This window comes from Dermacentor albipictus, chromosome 10, assembly GCF_038994185.2.
Source record: "Dermacentor albipictus isolate Rhodes 1998 colony chromosome 10, USDA_Dalb.pri_finalv2, whole genome shotgun sequence".
NCBI lineage: Eukaryota > Metazoa > Arthropoda > Arachnida > Ixodida > Ixodidae > Dermacentor > Dermacentor albipictus.
In genome coordinates, this window is record NC_091830.1 from 59,216,087 (window position 1) to 59,243,827 (window position 27,741).

The 27,741-nt window shown below is 43.2% G+C and overlaps 2 protein-coding genes across 5 annotated transcripts in view; one reads left to right on the plus strand and one right to left on the minus strand.

Annotated features, from left to right (window-relative positions):
- Positions 1-27,741, minus strand: part of LOC135912124 (trypsin-like) — a 339,009-nt gene that overhangs the window by 19,799 nt on the left and 291,469 nt on the right. The gene's annotated exons all lie outside the window — the stretch shown is intronic.
- LOC135912121 (venom peptide isomerase heavy chain-like) overlaps positions 11,696-27,741 on the plus strand; it is a 116,019-nt gene continuing 99,973 nt past the window's right edge. The window contains exons 1-5 of one of the 2 annotated variants that reach the window (XM_065444504.2): positions 11,718-11,894; positions 12,647-12,692; positions 16,946-17,019; positions 18,860-18,975; positions 24,082-24,220. In XM_065444504.2, coding sequence (XP_065300576.1) covers positions 11,763-11,894; positions 12,647-12,692; positions 16,946-17,019; positions 18,860-18,975; positions 24,082-24,220 — 507 coding nt within the window. In that variant the 5' untranslated portion in view covers positions 11,718-11,762. Of the gene's footprint in view, positions 11,895-12,646; positions 12,693-16,945; positions 17,020-18,859; positions 18,976-24,081; positions 24,221-27,741 lie in introns of both variants that reach the window. The other variant, XM_070527755.1, reaches the window with a different exon arrangement.

The window sequence follows — 27,741 nt, forward strand, 5'->3', positions numbered from 1 at the left end:
CGACTTAACTCTCAGCGTATTGTAAGCAGTCAAAACCAGAGCTGCGGATCGCGTATTTGACACAATGGTCCGTATTTCATGCCGAAGTCTTCTTTTTCATTCTTAATTTGACTTGCGCGTCGGCAGTTGCTCACGGGAAGCAGTACTCACACTTTCGTGAGGTTGGCTACTGTGTGCGCTGGGTAATTAGAGATGACGGGGAGTCTACATGCGTGTCCTGTTTTTGCATGTAGGCTTTGTAAGAAGTGAATGCAGTGCCAGAACAAAAGGCTTTACAGAATAGAAACTCCTGCTTCATTTACTTGCGTAATATTTACTTGTTCTACAATTGCCAACTATGAGGAACGTGACACTAATTTTCTCTCGTAAATGCAACGTCTAGAGGAAATTCTCAGCACTTATGGAATGCTGTCACTGTTGATATCAGACACGATGGGCCGGCAATTCAGCCTTGCTACTCGTTCTTTTAAAGTGAGCTACGGAGTCTATTGCAAGTGTTGCACAACATTGCAGCAAGATAAACGTACAAAAAATGCATGGAGTTTTCGTGGTATTCATCTGAAACTCTATATCGAAAAAAAAAACGAGCCATAAAAATATCTTCTAGCAATCCCGTGGTAAAGGTGTTGTTTTACTGCATTTGGGCGTAAGACTGCTCATTATTCGATTTGTTTTTCTCCACAATAAAAATGACACATTTCTCAGAACTATGATGCCACTGCCGTCGCCGTAGAGTCAGCGTGCGTGTTTGACACCACTAGAAGGACATCTAAAGAAAGTGGTTTGATCATTGTTTTTTTTGTGTGTATGTGTTTTTCTTTGCGAAGATTGAATGAGGTGTCACGCAACCAGCTGTACCATGACCTCGTTGATGGGGTATTTCCTGTGCCATTGTACAATAAAACACAGTGCAGGCGAATACAAATTTCTTTTGAAACGCTTTGAGTGGATTGTAGCGTCAAGGGTTACAATTTTTTAAAGCTGTACATTGAACTTTACCTGTTAAAAGACGGTCAGAAGAGGTTTGTTTATTGTCTCGCGTTTATGTTTCAATCCGAGACAATACAACACATGTTCATAGATGATTGGAATGGTGTGTTTTGGTTGGATATACAGATAAATGTGAAATAAAAGTCACCCTTAAATCCGCCTGGAATCTGAAATTTCGTGGTTGGCAACGATGTTGCCATGCCTTATGATGTTGTTATGCTCTTCGGCTTGCATAAAACGGTGCAACTCGCACATGTGTGCTAAATGCAGATGTTAATGTAAGACCTGTGCGCGAATATTCAAGCAGATCTTTGTCCTGCATTTTTCAAAGCACACAAATTGTAGATTTGTGTACCGGAGTGGGTTTCCAGACTGGAAGTCCAGTTAAAAATGCCAAATTTGTAGTATGTCGTAGGCAAAGAACGACTGTTGGTGCGTCGTATCACGATTTTGTTGCGCTGCTTTTCCGAGTATGCAAATACTCTTACATGCGAGACAGTAAATGAAAAGCGTACGTGGGCCGATGCTTCAAACACTGCGCTGTTGGGCGTTGTATCTTTTCGTGTTTCGTTTTTGTTGTTGTGAACCCTTTTATTATAATTCACGTCAGCACACAAATAGTTTTTCTTGCTCCAGTTGGTTTCGCATGTATAAGTGATTCTACTTTAAAATTCTGGTTAATTCTTAAAGAAAGCTGCATGCTTGATAAGAAAATGACAAAATCAACAAATTACATAGTCTTGGTGTAGTGAAGTGCTTCAGTGCCGTGGGAAAGCATGTGTCACATATGAGCATCGATCCAGGATTGAGCAGGATGCGTTGTTGGGCAAGTTGGTTCATTGTAATTGGGAAGATTGGTTGCGCTTACTAGACAATCACATGTAAGAAGCATTATAAGTTGGTTCATTGTAATGTTCCCAATTACAATGCACCAACTTGCCCAACAATGCATCCTGCTCAATTGCGCCTGTCCTGTCTTCTTACATGTGATTGTCTAGTAAGCGCAACCAATGTTCCCAAATCCAGGATTGTTACCCTCTTTGTTCACAATGCGGTTTCTGAGCCGTCTGCGCCAGTCTCCCCACCGCTCAAGCAAACGTGCGCCATCTGTCGGGCTGCGTACCAGAAGGAAGCAATCCTTTTTGCCTTCTCCGTCGAAAGGCGGCAGGCGCTGCGGCGTCGATGCAAACAGTTGAACATTTCAGCGACAGGCACCATTCTCAACTTTTTGTAGATGCTGCTGTACCTTTGGGCAAGGTCGCGATATGGTGTATCTAGTTCGCATTGTCCGCTCGAGGTCTACTCTGGCTTTCGATTGCTGAAATACGAAACAAGTGATTCTGCACCGGTTGTCATTTCGTCAAAGCCGTGGCGTTTAAATATGGGTAATATGCGTGGTAGTTCGTTTAGCCTTTATGAGTCGCGGGCTGAGAACTTCGCCCCCTTTATGATATCTAAGCCGTCCCCGAGGTCGTAAAATCCGGTGGCAATACAATGCTTGTTGTCACCTTATTTCGCCACAAGTAATTCATTTTAGTATTCATATAGAACATGATAAGTGGATTACAACAATTATCGCCAGAACATCTTGCTTCCAATGATTCCTTTGTGTCAAAAGCACCTTGAAATTTCTCGAACATTTTGACTACGAAAGCGGTTGCACAGCCTCTTCACATTTTACAATTTTTTTCTTTTTTAACCTATATATTTCAAGACTTCTTTCTCGCTTTTGAAAAGTCTACAGTATTTCGTGATAAATTAATAAACGATTAAAATCTATGGGGCCCAGACACAATTTCTGCCGATTGCTGGGTCGAACGAGGATCGTAGAGCGCATTTGTCGACCTATGCAAAGCTCTAGCAACCGTCCAATTCATGGTTACCATTTATTGCAGCAAGATTGGTAGTAGAATAATAAGTGCTGACTTTAACGCAGCCTACAAAGGATATATTTATATGAATACTAAAGGCTGGTGTCGATGGGTAAAATGAAGAACTATATGAATGAAAAATCATTGCGTTATATCCTAGACAAGCGTATAACTGTTTTCCTTTTTTTTATGCTGCCTTAAATATTTTCCGTTGTTTGTTCCCCTTCTGACGTTGGCATCTTTTTGCTGCTCTTAGAAAACGCTAGAAAAAACGTCTGAAACAATAGTTCGTATTTGTTTCCGTACTTTAGATTTTACGAAACCTTATCACTATTTTTCATTTGCGAACAGAACCGAACACCATAAATAATTATTTTCAGTTGAAGTTCACCACTTCCTCTGGCCATTTCCACTGATTCGTTGCCTGCACTTATGGCTAAACCATGCCACCTTATTTGTAAATTTGCACCAGCTTGGTATCATGTTAGGAGTAGCCGCACCGTTATTGAGGATTCGAAAGTGGTGCAACGCAAGGCAGGTCTGGCAACATTAAAGTTCGTGTTTGAAGCTGGCAACCATCCTATAGTTATCTGGTGGCGGGAGACGAAAATTGCCAGTGTGCATGTTCTCGCAGACCACCGCGACTATGATGCAGATGTGCTTTAGCTTTCCCTACAACTCGTCTAGGAAGAAGACCACCGTATATTCAGCATTTGATCTTCTCTGCGGACAATATTATCACCGAACTGAAGAAGCGCTTCCTACATAGGCTGTCACCTTGATCGCGCTGGCGTGGAAACTAAAGTAGATGTAACGCGTTGCCTCCAAAGTATTACTCATGAGATGAGCTTCCACAATTAGATTTTTTGGGTCCTACTTACTGCTTGGAAAACAGCACAGGTGCCTTCTTTTGGGCGTTCTGATGCAGCCCAGGAGCGCCGTCGATATTTTCTGCAAAATACATTTATGCTGTCTTTCTACTAAATAATTCAAACTTGGTCGGTAGGTACATGTTGAACTAGGAAGAGTAACAGCCCCAGAGTCAGGTAGAGCAGAAGGAGAAAGGTTGCTTAAATTTCCCTATGATTATTTAAAGCGGTTTTAAACGTTATCCTTTCGCTCCGGAGTAGAACTGAGAGTGAAGCCTTTTTCCTGAAATGCAGTGAAAATCAGAGCAAAATGTTTAAATTGATGTCCCGATTGTACGTGCCAGCCTGTTTACTAAGCCTTCATGAGATAATAACTGTCGCAACAAACAGTATGTCGTTGCATGCCCCATGAAAGATCTGGTGGACCGCCTTATAACGACTAACATTCGTTTTAACAACTGAGAGCACATTCCCGATGAAAGCATCAAATAATATTTTCCGGTGACGGAGGACAATGTTAATCTAATAAACTTTTTTAAATACTTAAGACCAAACTGCTATAGAAAAAAAATCTAGCACAGCAATGAGTAACAAGCGATGAACGGCGCATCATATCGATCAGGATTATTTAGCTATGAACAAGAACTTGCGAATAATGAAAAACGAGAGCTCTTCATATTTGGTTTAATAGAGTTGTCGTCAGTGTCTCGCCTATTACGTTCACGCAGCAGCCTGTATATTTATGAGTGTCTCCTATTCACGTGACATTTCAACGGAAATATTGCCTTACCTGTTTAATAAAGCTTCTTAGCCCTAAGGCAAAAATCAATAAAATATACGTTCAGGATGTGTTTATATTTCACTGCTTGCCAAATGTGTGCCCGCTGTATTTTATCATAACTCATTTAGGCTCATGAAGCGATCATGACAAACACGTTGTTCGTGCAGATGGGCTCCTGAATGAAGGACGCGTGTAGGTGTGTGGGCCAAATGTTTACCAAGTTTAAAATGAAATGAGATGATTTTTTTATGCTGCGCTAAGAAAACGTTATAGAGAGATAAAAAGCACTGGATATTGGAGACAAAAGCACTAGAGCCTATATATGCGAAAGGGCTAATTAAAATATTTGTTTACGGCAGCTCATAATAAAATGCGTCGCCTAGTTTTCTCACTTTCGGGTGTTTTTAGTTTATTGTAAAAACAAAGGATCAAGAGTAAGTTAATTACTGCCCTATAAAAATATCGCAGAGAAAATTGATATTTTTATAACATGAATTGCCGTTCAGTCTTTAGGATATCTAGCGTTTTAACGTTTTCTGGGTTGCTGGGTTTTCTTGTTACTGCTTTATCACTTAATCCTGTCCATATTAAAAATTTTATTTCACTTCATTTTGCACAATATTTCCACATGATGGCGGACGTTCTTTGCGAATTCTTTTGCGGGTTCCTCAAAAATAATGTAACACCACATATATTTTGGATTTATTGCACCCATCTTCCCTATCCCTTACTGCAATGTCGGTAAGGTACTCTGGCTGATAAATACATAAATAAATTAATATTTCATAATAAATAAATAAATAAATATTTCATAATAAATAAATAAATAATACAAGGACTGCATGTTCAACAGAAAGTTTTCTTGAGCGTGCAAATAAAACTAATTTTCAATTTCCACAAAAGAAATTCTACATTACAACTGCGAAATTGTTATTATGACAAGTAGGCAGCTTACTGGAAATATTTGTCAGCACTAACAGACGCGCTTTTGAGAGCAACCAAACTACGCGCAAATTTATTAGGATGATTGTACCCCGACCACATAGCCGTTATGCAAAAGTAGAGGTGATAAAGCGTGAGGATTCGTTTTATTGGCGTTCGAGGCATCATTTGTTTCGTTTTTGCCCTTCTAGAAATGCTTGTGGTATCTATTCTTCTTATGCTTCGTTTGTTGCCCTACCTTCCTTTCACCATGGATGCATACATGCCAGCCCAAGCGCTCGCGCTGCTGTTGTTCTTGTTGTTGCTTTAATGCATGGCTCATAGCCCAAATGTTAACTTTGCTATTTCGTTCTGATCATCCATCGCTCACAGCCGGTTTATCACCGTGATAACGTGGCCATAGTGCTGCTTGGAATAATGCTAGAGCATGAAAGTTAAAAAAGAACTTAAGACAGAATTGCTACAGTATCCCAGCTCGTGTGGTGTTCAGATTATGCAAGTGGTAATGGTAGTGGTCATACTCCCGCTACTAATTGTGCGGAAAATGCACAATTGCCGTATACCAGAAACTGCGGACTGTGAATTCAGAAACACGAATACTGTACCAAAAGTAAGATAACTATTACACAAGTCTCACAGGTTGCGACACCGCAGGAGAGTGCAGGTTGTGCTTCACTTGTCAATTTCCCCCTTCTTGATACAAGATACCATTGCACCTTTGTCACGTGACCATGATCTTCTTCGCAACTAGGTAAGTTATGAGTGATTGAGGCCCCCTGTTCCCTCCTGTAAACGAGGACTTATTCAATAAAATAATGGCCTTAACTTTCGCTAATACCCATCATGCATGTTTGCACCCTGTTGACGTAATAACAAGAAGGTAATCTAGTCTACGCTTTCATTCTGAAATTGCCTGATTGCCATTGCTGGCCTGAAGCTCAGGCGAGCAGTGATCGCAGCAATGGGATGTCATTTTCTTCTCTTCATCCAATTGCTCCATGATATTCAATAAAGCGGTACGTGTTTAGAGTGTCAGAGTAGGAGCACCTGTGGACAGCCGGCTAGCGGTGCCCAGTGTTCAGCCATTTTATCAACAAGCGCGCGCCTGTACGCCAGGATCGCGCCAGTAGCGCGGTAGCTGCTGCTGTAGTGTGTGACAGGGGAGGAGCTTAAGAATTTGTTGAGGGTGACGTGGCCTTCGTGCCGAGCGGACTCAGAATTCCGCGAATTGTTCTGTGGTCACGTGACTCATCTGAAACGAACCATTCTTACATGAGAATACAAATTGGCTATTCTCAAACGCTTAATTTAGCTTAGCTAGCTCCTAACTTAGCACGTAACTCTGACAAAACCAAGAAATTGAGCTTATTTTAAATCTCATTACAGCAGAAGTGTACTTATCCTGGCCATCTATGTATGCGGTATACATTATGCGGACTCGTTTAAGAATTTCGCTATATTTGTTAGCGGGAAACTGATTCTTTAAGGTCAACCAAAAAGTCGCAAATCACCTTGCGTGACCTTGCGGAGAGCTTCGTTTATAATGCTTCGTAATGAAAAATGCAGATCCACGCATCTGGGGAATCAATGTTATGCTAAGAATTTCGCAGGTAACGGACTTTTCAGTATTCTGGGGGATTCCGAAAACGTTGCAGTTTCACCCGAAAGGCAAAACATCGACCACAATAGCAAATTAGTGGCCAGCATACGAAGTTAGGACAGTAGTTTTATCGCCCGTATAAACTTTTGCACATAACCATTCTAACTAAATTAACAAGCATGGTATCACGCTCGCACACGCAAACACGAACACATCTCAATCGATGACCGCAAAAACTCGCTGTCAAAACGCTGGAATGAGGAAGCGCGGAAGTAGCAGCGAGCGAATTCATATTCGCGCTGCCTCTCGCATCCCGGTAAACCGAAGCTGCGAAAACAAGACAGCGTCACGGACTCTGTGCCCGTCGCAGATGGCTTTCAAGATAAAGCAACCCGGGCGAGTGCGCGCGGCAACCCGAGCCACCCGGAGTAGGACGCGCTACCGCTTCCCTTCATGCCCTCCCACTAGAGCATTTCGCGCGACCGAAGACGGCGCGCTTCCTCCACACTTACTTCCCGTGCGTGCGCGTGTGTTCTCACGCGCTTTCACGCGCACATATAGCATGCAGCGCTCTTGTATCGTTGTTGCAATTTATGCGTAACCTCACGGCGATGGCGATGGCAGAAATGCGCCTGGTGTGTCCATGCAATTGCTAGCGAAATGAAAGCGTTGCCAGGTAAACCAACGTGTTTCTGCATAGCAGACAGTCGTCGGTGTGTGAAGTCAGCACGTGTGTGACGTCGACAGTGACGACGAACGTATCATAAAGAAGGCATGCTTTCTTGACCGTTCGTTTCTTGACCCGTGATTGTTGGGTTGTACATAAGGATAAGCTTTGGACGGTCGGAAATGAGGGAATGCAGAGTGTGGGGCCATTTCCGACTAACTGTTCTATATACCTACGTACTTAAATCTGCGTGATGCGGTCAATGTAGAAAATGAGATAGAGTTCTAACTCACGCATAGAAACAATGAAACCTGTTTGACATGATCCATTCATAGGGAGTTCCAAAATGTCACACCGCTTCTACATTCCATTAGCTGCAATGAGGAAATGATTCTAGAATTTTCACCCATCCTGAATATACTGTGCAATATAAAAGAGCCTCTGGAGCGCTAGTAGCAACGAGGAAAAAGATGCGAGAAGCTGAAACTTCACGCATGCGCCAAACTATCCGCTAGAAGAGCAGCTTGGGCTTGTTGGTTTTCCATCCTGCTAGTAACAGCTCAAAATGTAGACAAGAGACGAGACATGAAGACACCACAAGCGCTGACTTTCAACGACGTTTATTGAGACAAGAAGACACCACAAGCACTGACTTTCAACAACGTTTATTGAGAAAAGAAGACACCACAAGCGCTGACTTTCAACAACGTTTATTGAGACAAGAAGACACCACAAGCGCTGACTTTCAACAACGTTTATCGAGACAAGAAGACACCACAAGCGCTGACTTTCAACAACGTTTACCGAGACAAGAAGACACCACAAGCACTGATTTTCAACAACGTTTATCGAGACAAGAAGACACCACAAGCGCTGACTTTCAACAACGTTTATCGAGACAAGAAGACACCACAAGCGCTGACTTTCAACAACGTTTATTGAGACAAGAAGACATCACATGCGCTGACTTTCAACAACGTTTATGGAGACAAGAACACACCACAAGCGCTGACTTTCAACAACGTTGCTGACTTTCAACAAACGTTGTTGAAAGTCAGCGCTTGTGGTGTCTTCTTGTCTCGTCTCTTGTCTACATTTTGCGCTGTTACTAGCAGGAAATTATCCGCGCAATAAAGAAAGGAAAAAGCGAGTTTACTATAATGGTTCCACCATAATTGCGCTGCGCTAAATGATAGAGGTTCGATCCCATCATCACACACTTCAATTTCATTGGTATTGATGAGCCCCAAAACATTGCGAGACAAGAACCTATTTACAAATGTACCTTAAAAACGTTAATTGTGCTAAATAATGCTCCACTTTAGAAATATTTATTATATATGACAATAAAAAAAATTGTGGGGTTTTACGTGCCAAAACCACTTTCTGATTATGAGGCACGCCATAGTGGAGGAGTCCGGAAATTTCGACCACCTGGGGTTCTTTAACGTGCACCTAAATCTAAGTACACGGGTCTTTTCGCATTTCGCCCCCATCGAAATGCGGCCGCCGTGGCCGGGATTCGATCCCGCGACCTCGTGATCAGCAGCCCAACACCATAGCCACTGAGCAACCACGGCGGGTTATATGACAATACTAACGTTTCGAGCTGCTGTGATGGCACAATACTACTATGACCAAAAAATACTGCCAACTGCTCTTCATATACAGTTCATGCACACAGAAACGCTTCAGTACAAGAGCGGATTAGCATATTTTCATAGTTCTGCTAACAGGACAGTAGCTCACAATATGAGAGAGGCATGAAGTGTAGAAGAGTGCTCGATGAAGCAGTGCTGGATGCTAGTTTTCTACAATGGGACTAATTATCTTCGTCAGTTCAACTTGTCAAAACATTGTTTTCAGCAACATGGTTTATTTTGCCGCCAGTTTCACCTTATGCACATGGAGGACACAAACACAGTCTATATATTTAGTTCAACGCACTCCTAAAGGCCCTCTTCTGAGGGCATTGCATAAGGGAGGGGTGAAGAGTTACAATATCAAGTAATGCATAAAGAAAAACATATTTGCAGGCAAGATCATATATCAGATTGTACGAGAAAATGAACAAGATAGTACATTTGAAGCAAGAGCCTGTTCCTGATGACGGTGTGCTACAAGCGGAAGACAGAAATACAGATATATACAGAAACGTGCAAAAAAGGCTTTATAATTTGCAAAAGAAAGGAAATGCTACAAATGCGTCCTGTGCGGCAACAGGCCTCGCTCACAAGCTCAAGAAATTTATGGGTGTCAGTAACAGTGACTATGTCAGCTGACTGATTATTGGAATTGGTTATGGTTGTCGGTATGAACTCTTTGGAGAAAAAGCACCTGTGCCATGACAAGGGCTGTATCTTGCATGAGCGATCTCGTCGAGGGAAGATTACAGAGGGGACTTGAAATAATTCTTCATGATGCAAGTTGTCATAGTAACGCTTATGAAAAAGCGAGAGCCGAGCAATTTTTCGACTTCTTGCACTATTCAGTTCAACACGCATTTTTGGGACCGTACGCTTGAGTGTCGTGAACAATCAGAATAAGTGAATCAGATAGCACGGTTTTGCATGACTATAATGCCTTTCGTTTACTAAGCATGGTCAGGGCTGCAATTGCTGACGCATTACTTAATTTTGGGCGGATTAGGGTGACATATACCAGTCTGCCCAAGTTTGAAGGAGCTTTCTTCATGTTCCCTTTCAGCAAGCCCAGCGAACGGGTTGTGGAAGTGATAATTTGATAAATCTAAGCTCAGTATATTAAATTTGAACTTTCGTGACCACCGAGTACTTCTTTAGAGGGCACATGCTGTAATACATTCTCCTTAACCGTGTAGGCATTTAGAATAGGCTTCACAGTGTGAGCGAAAGGGACAACTTTAGCCTTAGAAAGCTTACGTGCCGTTGGCACAGTTTAGCACCACGTGTTCATTGCGTCAAGGTCAGACTGAAGAACATCACCGTCCCTTGAGCATAATTATTGTGTCATGTACGTAAATGATATGGAATATGTATGTAGATGGCACATGCATTCATCACACTACAAGTACACGAAGGTTCTGTACTTGCCTGCGTATTCATGTCACTGCAACATATTAACACCACATCAGAATGCAGAGAAACTGATCAATCACTGACTTCCTCTGACATGTGGAACACGTTCAATACTCATCACACGACAATTCTTGATGCACACAGTACGACGATTTTTTTTTTTACTATTGCCAGCTGTAAGGACGCAGATTTCAAGCCATCACGTATTGTCAGAATACCATCTCAAAAGATCCATCGCAAAGCTATACCTTGCTATCGCATTCAAAACTCGGCCTTGTGGGCGAAACTGCATGTTATTTTAGATTTGATGGAGCCACTACAAGGGGTCTTTATATCCTCTCTTTTGACATCCTTCTTCATGCAGGGCGCAATGGAGACGGCTTTATCTATTTGTTAGGTTATAACTTGTTTATTTAAATACTTATTCAACAATATTGTGTTTATGTATTTACTTGAAGGAAATGCTTTAAAAAGCTTACTACGTCGTCGCCTTCACAGTCACTGCAGTGCTGCAACGTGGCAACCGTTAAATGCATGAACGATGACGATTGCTGAACAGAATTATTCAATCCCTCTAGTAGTTTGCAACAAAACGTGGCGCAGTTACTCGCAATTTAGAAATAGTGCAGCAACAAGAGAGGGAAAACAAAGGAAGGTGACAGCAACCCTCCAATAAAATCCCCTGCTCTCATCAAAGAAGGTAGTAGCGTCGTGAGAGTACTTTTTTTTAGTATGAAACGCGACGAGCACAAAGGAGCCATAATTTATAGGCCGCTCTATATGTTTCTACATGCCGGTTACTCGTACTACATACTAAGTAAAGAAATTGGCGGCGCTTAGACTGCCATAACATAGCTTATACGTTTCACACTGTCATTTATGTAGATCAGTTCTTGCTTCGGGAAACCAGCGCGAAATCGTTAGCGGTTTCATAGGCGCCCTGTCAGAAGTAGAATGCATCAGTTTGCTAATCAGTGCATGCAAGTATGCTATCAGCCTTTCGAGAAACTCTGTACAACCCTAACGTCGCGGGTTCCGCTTCAATACGCGGTTCGCACGGCGACATGGGAAGATGGCTTACATTCATTGTGCTGACGGCAATAATCCTTGCTCATCACGCAAGTACTCTTTTGCTTGGTTTTGCGACCTATTTGGGATTTATGTTACAGTCGAAGATGTACTGTTGGATTTCGCTTTGTTTACCTTGTTCATAAAACAATGATGTGATGGCCTGCGACGTATGGAACGTTCACAAAATTCTGTCGGCGCGCTTGAAGAGCTAGGAATGTGGTCGGAATACGCATTCTGATTTTTATTCGCTAACCGCGACGTAGAAGTGAGGTAGTGCAGGATTAAGAAGCTGTGCCGTTTAGATGTTACGTTGGGCCTGTTGGTAAGTCATAGTATAAACGGCTTAGGTGCATAGCGCACCCTACGCACCATGTTATAGCGACACAGCGCAGCTTCGATATTTAGCACCGACTGTGTATTTCAGTCGTTCCTGTGTCCTGTATCCCGCGCTCTGAACGCAAATAATTTGGTAAGATGCATTGCGGCACACGTCGATGCACTGAACTAAAACAGCTTGACCTAATACCAAAATGTCCTTAATGTTGTGAAATTATTACGAATAAAATTATATTTATTTGCAAAGTATTTTGGAACTCTTTTCACAAGCTGTACTAATGTATAGGCGTCACTACTACGATGCCACGAGAGGAATCCTCGGATAAATTATGGTGGGTAACAGTTTCCAGTATTGACAAAAGTTGTAAGCGACTTGAAGTATTCATGGCCATTCAGATAGAGCACGTTATGTTAACATTTCTTGAACTATGTCTTATACCATGTTTATCCATGATATTCGCAGGCAAATTGCCGCAAACTCCGGGGAACAGGAAGGCATTCCCGATCAGGTAAGTGACTGGAGCTATTCGCAAGGATTTTAACACTGTCTCAGGTCACTTAGAACGTGGAACACTGATGTGGGCACTTGCGTCGGGAGGAAAAGCTTTGGTTTATTTTGCAAGTCATTTTCTAGTTGCTCTTCGTGACCAAGTCTTCATGTCTGTCGTTCACTTCCTGGTAACACGCGCAATTTTCCTTTTCTCTGCGCGTCGCACAATACACCGCAGGATGAAACATGGGTAATAATTTTATTATGTATTGATACTGTTTCTTTGTTCCGAATTTCTATTATGCGAAAGATATCGTGTGCGAAGAGTGTTCATTTTTTCACTTTATTCTGCGAAAGAAAGCCATCACTGCTCAATTTTCGTGGATCCAGATAAAACATACAGATGGTGCATGGTGCTACAGAGTTAATATAAATGCAGAAAACATTCACTCATTTCGTTTGTATATAATTGCGGACGTATAAGTATTGTGTTTTAATGAACTTTGCGACAAGTCTGTTGCGTTTGAAAAACGGTTTAGGCGTGTTGCATTTAGGCCACTTAAAGGGGCTCCGAACAACACCCTTGGGCTTGGCGAAAAAACACAGTCCGCGGATACCATACGGTGCTGTGAACATATAAGCCAAATTTTGCAAGTGACGCGCCCTGCGTTGATCTCGCAAGAAGAGCCCAGTCAGCTTTATTTATTTATTTATTTACTCTCATACCCACAGCGCCATTTAGGCATTACAGTGGGGGGTTACATACATCAATGTAAACAGCTTATGGCATCGAATAAACAGCATTAAACTATACAATACATTGAAAGAGAAAAAGAGAAAAAAAAGCGCAACAATGACTCTCTCTCTCTCAAACGCTCTCTTTTCAACCGAAGCCTGCTCCTAACTCTTTTTTCGAGGCTTTACTTTGTTATATAGCAGATTGTCATACGCGGCTGCCATTGGTCAATAGCTGACGTAAATCAAGAAGGGCGCTTGGATCAGTGAGCTACTTCCTACTGTTACTGTGTATATCTTATTAACGCACCCTAGGTAACTTTTCTATTCAAATGAGGGGAAGGGGTGTACGTTTACTAGTACAAATTTGAACAACACCCGCCATTCGCCATATGGACGCGCAAACCCGCAAAAGAGAAATGAAATAAGGCGTGTCTTAAAGGTACGCCTAGGAGATGCACCTCTCCTTCACTTGGCATACAAGGAACCACTTCAAATGGACTAGCTCAGAAAATAAGGGCAGGAAGAACACTGCCAAGAAAACGTAAACAAGGGAAAGTATAAAATAAAGATGTATATAGTAGATTACAACTTAAAGAAAGAGCAGTTGGCAACCAAGGCACATGGACCGCGCGGGGTACTGTTACTCCGCCAGCCAATCGCACAAGCAAAATAAATATCGTCGTCGTGCGGCCTTTTCGAAATGGCGTCGTACTTGATACTTCCGGAGCTATATTTCTTCCAGAGTCTTTTTATCGACGGAACCAATAAGGTGTGCAACAAACATGAACAAAGTGTGTGGAGTCTGAGGATTGTACGCTTCAAAAGTCTGCGCTACAGTTCATTTCACTGCTGATCGAGTCCGTTTTACTCATGAAACTTCACTACCAACTGAAGTGGAACTTGACAATACATAGTTGTAACGAAGCAAGCACTTTATTTAAGTTGAATAAAGAATTAGGCTTTGGCCATTTCACTATAATAGGCGAGGGAAAACGTATAAAATTACGCACTAGTAATTTTATTTTTGTGGTTACCGCCTTGCTTGGGCAACATGAAAAGGTCGAAGTACGAATTATTTGTAGCCTCGCGGATGAACAGTGGCTGACGGGTATGAGGGCGTGGGCGGTGCTTCACTGCAGACTTAACCTGTATCTGACTATAGTAGCGTTCTTTTTAATTAGCACTCGGAGAATTATGGTGAAATATACATTTGCAGAACAATCGGAACAATCATAGTTCTTTTGGATCGCTCGTTTACTGCACTACCGAGTTCAGTGCCAAAACCAACTCGTATTGTTATTTGGGAAGTTGCGTAACGATGCGTGGCCGCCGGTCCCGTGCAATTGCGTAGAGTACAGGACGCTGCGGTTCTAGACGTAATGCGCCCAGCGCGGAAGGTTAGAAAAAAACCTACATAAGCGCAGCAGAGTAGTGGCTACGTCAGGCGGCTCGAGTGATAACTGTAGCAGCGTCAATCAAAACACACGGTATCGTTCTCTACTTCCGGCGGCGTTTCCTCTACTTCCTTTTTAAACAAAAAGATGTTCATTCATGAATATTGTCATAAACAACGGGTAAATTGCTTACTTTTCGCTTTTCCATCCTGCTTGAGCGTGCCTTGGCTCTCTCCGTTTGTAGATGGCTTAATTTCTCAATTCCTTGCGACTCTTGTTTCCCGTTGACAATTTCGCACGAGAAGTGCTGTACAATTAGGGAAAAACCAGACGAGTCATATATGACTGCCACTCATAAGCATTATATTGCTTATGGGTTTAAGGGTTATTGCAGGGTTTGATGATGGACGTGTTTCCCAATATTTTATATTCCACCTTATCTAACCCATATCGCTTGTATGTGGTCCGAGGATCTGCCAGCGTCGCGGCGAGCCGTTACTCGAGGAAGCAGTGAAGCAAAAGGAAAAGTTAAACGCAACTGGCATTTTCTCAGGCCGCAACTCATTCCACGAGCACACAGATGAGCTGACTTGTATCGAATCCCTTTCGTGGTCCTGGGTCAGTCTAAACAAAGAAGGTCGAACTAACGAAGCAACAGCGATGCGCGTGACCGCTGAACAGACGGTAACAACGGAATGCATCTCGAGTTAATCGCGCGGGCACCGAATCTATGAGAAAATTTGCCTTAACACCACAGAAGACGCCAATAGCCACCGCTATCCAAAAGTAGTGAAAAAGGCTGCAAAATTGTGACCACCGCAGAGTTGTCGAGTCTCAACATTAAATTTGGCGGCTGTTTAGGAATGTGTGGGAGAAGTGGTGGCGTTGGCAGGGATTGGAGTAGGGGGGGGTAACGCCGCTCAATTTCGGGGGGGGGGGGGGCGCCCACTTTCCTGGCCCCCGTTCTGGGTGCGTGCCTGCGCCTTGGCACACTTCTCTTCGTCACCACCGAGCTACTGACGGCGCAGTGTGGATGTGGCTACTATCCGTCGGACAAGCTGGTGCAGGACAAAGTCGGTCCGCACCACGTAGCACAGCCACATAGGAGCATATGAGCGCGACCGCCCACTCAAGTCCTGTCGTGCACAAATCAAACGCTGCTGCACGTCGCCTGCGGTCATGCTACGCTTGGCCTCCGAGATCACCCACACACGCGTGGGAGGTAATCTCGGAAGCCATGTGCTACGTAGCCTAGATACCGCGTCCGCCGCAGGGTGCCACGACGAGTCCACTGGCCGAGCGCACTGCTGCTCCTTGAGGGCAACCGCGTTGGGCTCGTTTGGCTACGTTCAGCGCGTCGTAGGTGCCAAAATTTGAAATAGTTGTGTCTACGTGAGAGCACAAAACCAGATTTGAAATGCGCACCACGTTGACATTCATCTGACATAGGTTTGTGGGCATTCTCTGCTCCGACGTAGCGCTCGTAGGGTAAGGACTTGTAGGAGGAGAGGAAGCATCGCGAAAGCGCGGTTTGATTGCCATTAATGCCGTTTCTGTTGAACGCACTGAAGCACTTTTTGTGGCAAAAGTATTTCTGAAATTGCCTAAATTAACTTCAAATGCATTTCGAAGAAAAGTGGTTCGGGCCCCTTTAATTCAAGCTTTCTAGAAAACAACACATTCTTTTCGCTTTCTGCAGTGCTACAGCTTTGTAGAAATTGTTTTACCCGGAATTTTATTATCACGTAAGCAACTTCAGTGCTTCTTGCGTGCTTTTTTTACCTAGAAATGGGCCAAGTGCCGAGAATAGGGCATTATCGAGAGCAACAAAAACTGCAGCATACGTTGCTAACACTGGCGCCGTGTGTTGTCCTTCTTATGTATATCCTTTATTCTGGGTGCTATTTGGCATCTCAGCATGACTGATCAACTTGTCCGGCAAACCTCCCTAGTCTAATAAACAGAATTCGGCCTCCAGACGCACCGCAAAGTGAACTAGGCTAATACTTCAGGTCATGTATTGTGCCTACTAGTTGACGGGATGGCGGTATGTGGTCAACTGTTTGTTAGGTTGAGGCATAGGACGTTCTTTTTGAAATAAGTAACACATACGTGAGAATATTTATCCGTTCTCTTCCAGAGTGTGGGCGTTCGGAACCATTAGGTCGCATCATCAACGGAGACAAAATGAGCAAGTTACAAATACCGTGGATTGTAAGGAACACTGAGTATGCTTTGGCGGTCAATATGTCAGTTTTTCTAGAATATTACAATTGCCGTGGCCGTGGATCACGCAATAATTCATGGTAGTCTGAAATAATACGGTAGTCTGAATTCCACAAACGGAAGAACGTAGTAAGAGATAGGAAGTTCGTAATTTTATCGTTAATCAACTTTGTCAACTTTACGCGCTGAATCATAGTGTCACCTCGAAGTTTACTTTAGTGAGTGTCTCAGAAGAGAAAGATAGGTCTGGTTGTTTTTTATTTTCAGTTTCTAACGTTCACTGCAACTTAAGCTAGAATGTACATTATTTGTTATATTCTCACGTGGAGAGAGAGATAGACATTAATGAAAATGTGTTTGCTATTTGCAAGCTAGCTTGGACGCAGCCAGTATGGCGGATGATGATGATGATTATGAAGCCTCAATAAATGGCACAAACCCACTATGGGAGTTGGGCCATGAATCGGGTGGTAATATGATTCAAGAAATAGAAGAAATTGATTAATGAATAAATAACACAAAATAAGAAAATAGATACATAATCCAAGATAAAAAATAAACTGTTAATACATCAGATAAGGTATTCACTAATACTTTAGTAGGCCTTGCGTTGATAGCAATACAAAAAAACAATAAATAAACAAAAAAGGGTATACTTAAACCTAAGTAAGGTAAATTATGAATAATAATAGTAAGATTTAAAATGTGAATTTGTGCTTTTACTTTTTGCATTTTCTAATCTGTAGTAGAAGTAAATGATTTGTTGAAACTAAGAACTCTTAACAAGGCATGCTTTTTGTGCCACATAGAAAATTATACATGGCTAGGCAAACGTTCCTGTGGCTATATCCCAATACTGTTTCTCCAAGGCAGATTATAACAGTACTGCTTAAAGGCAATCCTAAAATTTGAAGTGGAATTTCTATAGCGGATAGTCTAGCCTAGCAGCACTGCGTCGTCTTTTTTTTTTCTCATTCATGGTCGTCGTCTTCGTTGGTCTTTCTGCTCGTAGCACTGCACGACAATAGCATTTGATGAAGTGCTGTGTTTTTGTAACGTGCTATACTCAAAAGGTTTTAGAAGAATGTCCTTGAACATTCTTTTTTCATAAAATCTATTGTGAAAAGTTTGCCCCAAGTCATTTGCGCGTTTGAGGATCTCCAGCAGAAATTCACATAGGATTTGCTTACTACAGTGATAGACAATGTTTACTACTTGCTTCCGTCGTGCAATAAATTGGATCCCTGGACTCAGATACTGTCAGAAACAGAACCATAACAAAGGTCTGTAGAATGTTACGTATGTATCACTTATAAGAAGTCTGTCATGTATATTGAAGTGCCTCAGGTGTAGCTATTTGTGCGATTTATTTTAGGCAGCAATACCTGCTCGTTTAATTATAATAATGGCAGCACGTAGAAAGAAGGATCGGGTTCGTATATGTATATAGGGATAAATTGAGAAATATCGCTTATAAGTTGGTAGTGTCATCGTAAGGCTACAGATTTACCTGCACTTTCCTTGTGGAACACCGTACTGATTATTTAGCAACGAATGCAATGCGTTTCTCCTACTCCTTATGCCCTAAGCTACAAGAACGAACTGATAATGTAGCCTAAGCACGCCCAATAATGATGACGGCATGTATTGTCCTACTATCAACACGAACACTTGTTTTCATTGTGGTTGACTTTAGCACATGTGTTTGCATTTATTTACCATCCCTTTACAGAGTTAGCATTTGTGTAGTATCAATTTATTATGACGAAGTGCCAGTGTATCAATGCATGGTGAATGTTATTCAGGGATCTCACTTTCCTCTCTTTAGGTGTACGTGACTACAACCTTAAGAGACCAGAACGGCCAAAATCAGATGCTACGCTGTGGTGGAAGCATTTTAACAAATAAGGTCATATTAACAGCGGCTCATTGCGTAAAACGTCCGTGAGTAACATGCATGCTTGACAGAAATTTACATAACTTTCAAGAAATTTATGAACAAATTAATTTTTTTCCGGAGTAATAGTTTCGCTACACCAAAGGCTCAATTCCTTTAACTGTGGACTAATTTTTTATAACTACAAGGGTTCATCGCTAGAGTTCGAGTACAACGGGAATGGAAAACTAGGACAGGAGAATCGTGAATGCTGCACGAGGTGTAAATTGTGAAAGATCAGAAGGACCACGACGTGGGCTCCTTGCTTTTGTTTCCCTTTCTTAGGATATTTGATAAGTTTTCTTTTGCTTCGCATCCAGGCTCTGGCTATTTAGGGTCAACGGAAATAAATTTTGGGGCTTGCACATGCATCTTCAGCATGGTCACTTGGCGACAATCTTTTGTCGTGTTTATAAATAATTACCTTTTCTTGAAAATTTACTGACACGCATTGTTTTTACACCGCAAACTGTGAAGGAGCAAAAGGGCTACCTTTGTTTGGCGAGGGTTATTAAGCTCTGTGGAAAAAAAAGAAAAACACGTCTTTTCTTGTCATCAAGGACCTGCCTATGGGGAATGCATTCTAGTTGCCGAAACAAATACAATTTCTACATAGAAATGTGTAGCTTATCACATTTCCAATCCAGCGTAAAATTTGGGAAATTTCATGCACGAGAGCAAAGCTGCTGTCACCGAATACTTATATAATGAGTTCTCAAAGTTGTACGCATACGTTTTCAAAGCATTAAATAATATAGAAAATCATTCGTTCCAGAGCTTGTGTTATCTAGGTAGTTACGGAGTTTTGCGTTTTTATTTCCCACGAAGGCTAGAGAATATTTTCAGTCAGCGACTTTTAAGTAGGTACTATAAGTTTTTATACATACACAACATTACGACAACCAAGATTACCTAGACAGGTGCCCATGTTTTGGAAAAGAGATATACTCCTAATTTAACAATCACGTATAGTGAAATAACCTTGTCTCCTGAAGCCTGAAAAAGTTACTTGGGGACATATTGTCAGTGCATGTTTATTGGTGGACGGATGCTTTTCAAATGAAATAATTGACCAATTTTTCTGAAGCAGATTTCATTCAGACATTACTCGTTCAACATGTACGAAATTACGTTGCAATTTACATGCATCTGGTTCTGGCATTTTTTACCAATTAAATCAAGTGAGGCATCAACTCCTGAAGAGTTTTTAAATTGTTTCTTAATCACTCTGTAGCACTTGGCATATTTTGTACTAGGCAAGTACTTTGGCATAAGTAATACCGATCTAAATATGTCCCAGTCTGTAACCAATTAAAACGAGAAATGTGCGGCTGCTAAAACATGCAGCTGTTAGAGTGGCAACAGTGGGGGGCAACAAAGGTACTCAAGCTGCGTGCCTAATTCAACGTTTTTTTTTTAATTATTACGCCAGAGGCACTCCCATTATCAGAATTGTATAAATGATCTATTAGAAAGGACACTCATCAGAACTAAAAAAAATCTAGTACAAAGGAAAGTAAATACAGAGCTGAGAACGTTGCTCACCAAGTGATGGTGGTGATGTTGTGAGGAAGGCTCTGCCAGTTGTTGTAAGCTTGGTGGAAGTTAGAAGCTAAAAAAGGGTTTAATGGTCGTGATGCAAATAGACTTGGAATAGCACGGCGTTGTAAAGATGCGAAGTATCTTTCGATATAAGGCTCCCCATTATGTAAAGTAAAAAAAAATTGGAGTACACTTAAGCTTCGCCTTTAAGAGTACTTTAAGAGCATTTAAAGATCCTCGACTGCCTCTCACGTTTCCCTGCAATTTCAGATTTTGTAACTGTAAGGCTTACTGGGAAACACTGGTGCCAGACGCTGTGCACGAAGGCGAGCTTTCTGGTAAAAACGCGGCCTCTTTTGTGAGCCGATCTCGAAGGTAGTGTAGAGATGCGCCATAGAAATTACATCATTCTCAGGTTTCAGTTATTGTTTCGCATTTTTAACATTTAAAACTGTGAAGATTTAACATAAAAGGCTCGCGCTGTCGATATTTTGTTTCATGATATTTGTTAGTGGGCTGTCATTCCCAAAACTCCATTGAATAACTTTGTCAACATTGTAAGACAAGGTGTGAGCTTCTTTATGCTAGTGATAGAATGGGGTGACAACGTGACCCGCAAACACAGCATATCGTAAGGAAGGCGTGGTCTATGTATATGCCTAAATATATGCGGAAATGTTCGCTCACTGGCCACTTCGCCGAGGCCGACACCGGATTTTCTTTGACACGGGGTCCTAATGCTACCGCAGTGAAATAAATCTCGTAGAATAACAACGTGCTTCCGATGAGTCAGTGGGACAAAAGAGAAGGAATCAAATGCTGGTGTTTATTGAACACAAAGCATAAAACGGTAGACACAATTTTTGATGACAGCATGCTAATTACAAAGGTGTGGTTGGTGTAAGCTTATATGGCCGATTCATATTTTACTTTAGTTAAGACATTCGCTTACACACCCGCAAACAGACGAGTGTCAGTGCAATGCGGCCATTTGATGATCACCTAAGGCTTCATTGACATTTGGGAAGAGAAAGAAGAGTGAAAAGGCTAAAGCGGGCCGAATATTTTTCTGCACATGTCGAAGGCATTAACATAATCTTTTTTTTTTTTCAACTGCCGCCGCTAATTTCACAGCGTCTGCATACAATGAACACATTTGTCCGCGTGGTGGCGCCAGTCACCACACCGTACTAAACTGTGTTTATCTATTGCGCCATCTCTCACCAAAAGCAGCGATTTTGCGTGACTACGCCTCTAGTCTGCTCGTTCCATGAGGTTTAATCACGGAAGGGGAAGAAGCAACAGCTTGTTTGCATTTAGCTATTTGTCTTGTCAGTATGCACAAGCACCGGCTAAGCAGCAGATGCCCCGAATTAGACGATGACACAATCACCCGCCTGTGGAAAAATGGCTGCGGCTTAGCTAAGGTTAAGCCCAGGATGCGAAGCATACTAGCCTTTATTTTAGGTGTTGAACCACTGTTTAGCCTGGTGAACTGCTGTTGCTTGGCTATATTTGGTTCGGCTAGACGAAGAAACAACTCATGCGTTACTCTGCTTCGCCTTCAAGAGTGGAACGCGACAGCGTTCTCGTCGACCCGCCAAGGGGTGTAAGACAATGGGCTACGGCGCAGCGACTACGCGCACCGCATTGGACGCGGTGAGCGTCGAGCAACGCAGCGTTCGGCGCGGCAACGAAATGTGCGCCTGAGCAAGCGACGCACGCCTGAGTCTTAGAAACAGCTCGTTTCTAAGGCAACACCGCATTCACTAGAGGCGCTTTTGTACCGCTTTGAAGCATCGTACTCGTGGCTCAGTGGTAGCGTCTTCGTCTCACACTCCGGAGACCCTGGTTCGATTCCCACCCAGCCCATCTTGCAAGAGTTGAGCCAAAGCCACCTAGAAAATCAGTCTCTGTAGCACGCCGCAACCTACGCTTCTCATTCCAACGAGCAGCTGTCTCCAGGAGGCACCTCACCTCGTGAGTGTCTAGCAGAGGCAAGCGCTGCTGCCTATATACCGCCGCGACGCCGCGAGCGACGGCGCGAGTTGGAGCCCCGTTTCTCCTCTGTCGTGACGTCACGGTGTCACGTGGTATTGAAGGCGACACCGCCGCACCTGAGGAGCTGTGTTGAGCTCTCGTAATATGCTTCGCATAAAAAGCGTCAGAAGTCGGGACACGCCAACGCTTTGCTGCTGGACATGCTGGTACCCAGTTTCTTGGTAATCTTCATCCAAATGTGGCTCTTCTAGGACAGGTCCTTGTAGACACTGCGAGTTTTATCGTACAGAACGAGGTAATAATTTACTACGCCGATGAGCGTCACCGCTGACACTTTAGCCAGCATCTTTAATTTGCAACCGGATACGCTAGTGCAGCCTCCAGTGAAGCGGAAACGTTTCTCGCTTGATCCAAGACCAGAAGGGTTCGCAGCTTGTCTTTCCGCGAACTTCGGCTGCGAAGCGTGCGGATTTCCCCTTTCCACCCACCTTGCGGATAAGTGTTAACATAGCCTTAGAATTTCGTTTGCGGATGAAATGATGCTGCCAACGTCGGCTCACTTAGGTACGTCACCCGTTAGAATGGTTGATGCTAAGAGGCTTAAAACTATGGACTATTTCTTTTGAACACGACGTGACTAATGCTACCGTAAATTACATACTTCGAGATGCAGTCTTAGACATATGTAGAATGTTTCGTTAGGCCTTTTACAGTGACACACTTTGTAAAGCTCTGCATATGAGGGAACGTGCCATTAGTATTTGACAATATGACTGCGAACCGCCAAAGGAAAACGTTCTAACTATAGTTATATAGAACACAATAAATTTATTTTTGTCTGAGTTGCACGCACGAGGGTGAATCAGCAAGCCTTTGCCCCTATTTTTTAGCCAACTTGGGGCTGTAAATGCCAAGTCAACATATCCCTTCCCAGCGGTAGACCTTCCTTTAACTGGCCTGGCCTTATCTGCCGGTAGCTCCACGGTACAGCGCTGCTGTCAGTTGTTCAAGATGGTGATTGTGCTTCACACGTCCACAGCGTACGAGCAACGAAGAGTGATTCGCCTTCTATAGAACAAGCGACGAACGCCCATCGAAATCAACAGGGAAATGCAGCCCACGTATGGGGAAAGGTGTCTCGCTTCCAGAAGTGTGAGGTGGATGTGTCGCGTGTTCGCAAAAGGCCGTGAAGACTTGCATGGCAATGGGTGTTCGGGGAGACTGCATGCGTCGCTGACTGACGACACAGGGGTATCTCAAGATTAGTGCTGCGATGGGGAAAATGTGCGAACCGGTGTGGGAAAATGTGGAAAAATAGCGTAAGGCGCCAAGAATAGTACGTTATAATTGTAATTACCTGCATGTACCTTACATTGGCTAATAAAAAAATGGGGACAGGGATTTTCTGACTCGCCGTCATATTTTGCGAAGAATTTTGATTGTTTTTGTTGCCATGTCATGAATTTCTAACATGCGCACTGAAACTTTGGGAGCACAGTTTAAGCATTTTTTCAATCCCTAATCTTATGGCGTGATGCATACGTATTAATGGACTTTATTTTGCATTGAAGTAACGACACCTTGGTCAACGCCACCGTCTACTACAACACAAGCGAAGCCTCGGGAGGACATATGTCGCCGGTGCATCGAGTTATTGTTCACCCTAAATACAAAGATATCAACGAAGGCTATGACATTGCTATGATGAGTGTAAGTTGGAACACGGCTGTTCTTCGTGTCAATTTTCCTTCCATAATATTTCAGATGTTCAGGGACGCTGCTTGGTGAAGGTTGTTAGAAACACCTAGAGTTACTTTACTGGTTATTACGAGTTCAGTTTTATTGAATGCCTAGAGTATGCAACAGAAATGAAAACAACGGAATAAACTGTCACAGTTGTTTGTTACAATATTCGAAAAATTCTGCTAGTAATAGCACAGAACACCTATACAAACTTAGAGAAGGGAAACTGTACCTTCCACAGTGCTACGGAAATAAGCGTAGCGGTGGCGTCGTGAACTAAAGTATGTGACCACGGGTGGCGCTGTACAACAGGAAACGGAAACGGGGTTTTGCACACGCTTTACCAGGTGTTCTGTGGCTTTACTGGGTTTCTGGCTTCTGCGCCTCGATCGTGCTCCCGCCAGTTTAGTTGCTGTGTAGCAAACGTAGCGCCTATATTAAGTAGGCGCTACGTTTGCCACACAGCAACCAAACTGGCGGGAGCACGATCGAGGCGCAGAATACATGTAGCGCTGAGTCATATCGAGTTAAGGCACACTCTGAACTGACTTTTAAGGGCATCCCGAGCGGTTTTTCGTTTATTACGCCGCCGATACGCCGAGTTGTGCCGCCGCGCTCCAGCTGTTGCATTTCGTGTAGGGCTACTGACAAAATGCGGTTTCCAGGTGGCACGATGGCCTCGACTGGAATAAACGCACACGACACCAAAGATTGAGTAAGCCTGAAAATATTTTATTTGCATTTTACAAGTACAACAAAAAGCACACGTCTACGCATCCACACAAACGCGGTTACATAGTCAAGAACATAGGCAAGGAATGGCTCATTAATAAGGGTAGCACAAACGCACCAGAAAGAAGACCTAAGCTACAAAACGTACGGTCGGCTGCTAAGTATAATAATTTCCCTGTCACCGCGTGTCACTTTTATACAGCATCTTTACAGCACTACCAGGCCGGGTAGTTTGGCGGAAAGAATGCAACAGCTTATGGCCGTCAGCTGCCTCTGTCATAATTATCCTAATCTCCGCATCAACGTCGTGCAAGTCCGCATACAGGCATCTGTATCTGAACCATATATGTTCCAGCTTAATACATCTGTAGTGAAATTATGACAACCACTGCGTCTTATCAAACGTATTGGTTTTGCAAATGCGCATTACAGCTGACGGAACGACATACTGTAAGTGAAGCACAAGAGAACAAGGACAAAAGGAGGATACAACATGTGAAGAAATGAAGAATTAGTAGGCGTACAGCAAACAAGCGGTGACGGAGAACACACAATGATCGGGTGTTCTGTGACATCGCTTTGCGTATTTACGGTGTTATGGAGATCAACGGCATAAAAACGTACCTTCAAGTGTACTCCCTCAACCTCCGCCGCATTCATCATGATAATCAACGCCTAAACAAAATGAGGCACTATTTTTTGCCAAGAGTAGACCTCTTTACAGCAAGTCTATGTAATGACTCGCAGACGAAACCAGCATGCTTTCGAAAATGTTTTACCGCCGTAGTATTCGAACGCCAACGGCCAGGAAACACATCGATGCCAATAGGCTGTCGGCTGTCGGTGGTTAATCAAGTACAAAAACCTTGACGCTATGACTAAAAAGCAGCTTCAACAATCAATTTTTTTAAAAATCAACTGCCTATTTGCCTGAGGTAACAAAACATTTTTAGACACCTCGATTGTTTATGTCAATGGTTTGTGTAAATTAAAAAATTCACCATGTTTAGCGCCCCTAGCAGAGAAAGCACAAATTAAAGTATTCGACCAAATTACAGTAACTCCACTTGCGCGCTTACGCTGAAACGCGCCTCGATTGATTTTTCGCCCTCTGTGGCCATTTGTTGAACTTGAGAGTGTACGGGGCCTGGTAATAGTTGCTTTGAGTCTGCAGCAAACACTTTGTGGAATTCTGGATATTAGTTATGAAGGTTGTTGAATTGTGTGAATTTATGATGTTATTTGGGCTCTCAATGATATAACAGATATAGCACATATGTGTTGAACAAAAATATAAACATATGTGTTTAAGTAGAAGGCACAGACGGGTGTAGTTGCAGTCAATGAAGGTACACATAAGCAGAAGCAAACTCACACACGGAATGAGCCTTTGGTGGGGGGGGGGGGCAGCGCGAAGATGTGTTCCCCGTGGCTACGGTGTATTTAGGCAGACCAGATATGGTGCCGCGCGATTTCCGAAGTGGCAACTAGCGTGGCTGCTCAGGTCAAGCGCGCTAGCGTGTTCTTTTCCCGCGATACATGCCCAGTGAGCTGTCTTCTCAAACGACTCTGGTAGGCGATAGTCGTACCGCTACAAGCCTTAAAGGGGCGGAATTTCCGCGCGGCAAATTTCAGCAATGGTACAACTTTCACATGATTTGGCGAGGCTAAAGCCACGAGAGCCGACGAGAGCCAACGAGAGCCGACGAGAGATTCTCTGTCGCGCTAGCAGCACACCTGCGCGAACGAGTCATGTGTCGTTTGCCGCATTGTCTCGGGAAAGTGTAACTATCTCCAAAGGTATTCGACCTTGAATGCTTTCTCAGCTCTATTTCTTGAGACTGCTTGTGACAGCAGGTATCATATTTGCAGAGAGCAAAACAAAACTGTTTTGCTTTTGAATCGGCTCAAAATTGATCTTTGCCACCCCATTGTGCTGCTCAATGTTTCCATCACACTTTACACATTAGAAACTGGGGCTTACATATAGGAGAGGCGCTGCCTTTATTTAGCGAATCCCCAAAACGTCGAAAATGGTATGCCATTACCCTGTAGTCAGCCATAAGCTCCCGTGATTCCAGTCTTGCAAGTTGCACAACTTTCCTGGAGGGATTCATACAGGGACGCGCGTATTTCACCAAGTGTACTAAATAAGATTTTGCGCTATTCACTGCAGTGGGCTGGCTGAAATTTTGTAGAAAGTTTAGTTTCGGAGTTTCCGTGATTCAGTCTAACACATGGCACGGTTAACTGTCTGGTCATTAAGAAAAAATGCATAGTTGTCTTCGTTTATTGACATCCAAACTGCTGCTGGGACGGCACAAACAAACTTTCCTCACTGCCTGCCGGCAGCTTCAGGATGTAGCCGGTAATCGAGTGTATCCGCATGGTCCAGAGAAGCGAGCAACACGGAACACCCTTCCATGACCGGGTACATTCTGCTGGCAAGTGACGAAACAAGTTTATGCTTGCATGTGCACCGCACCCCCCCCCCCCCCCCCCCCCCCACCACTAGCAGCAGCTTGCATCTCCATAAACGAAGAAAACTTTGCACTTGTGTCTTAAAGGCCGGGTAATTAACCGCGTGAGGTGCGACGCGGAACGGCGTCGATTCCAAAACGGCAATCTTTTTGCGCAGTTTGGGCAATTACAGCGCAGCCGTGAGTGCAAGATCTTTTTCGCTGACTTGAAATGTGCACGTCACTGCATATGTATCGCACAGTGTTTCGCACAAGATTGATGCACGTGTTGCTGGG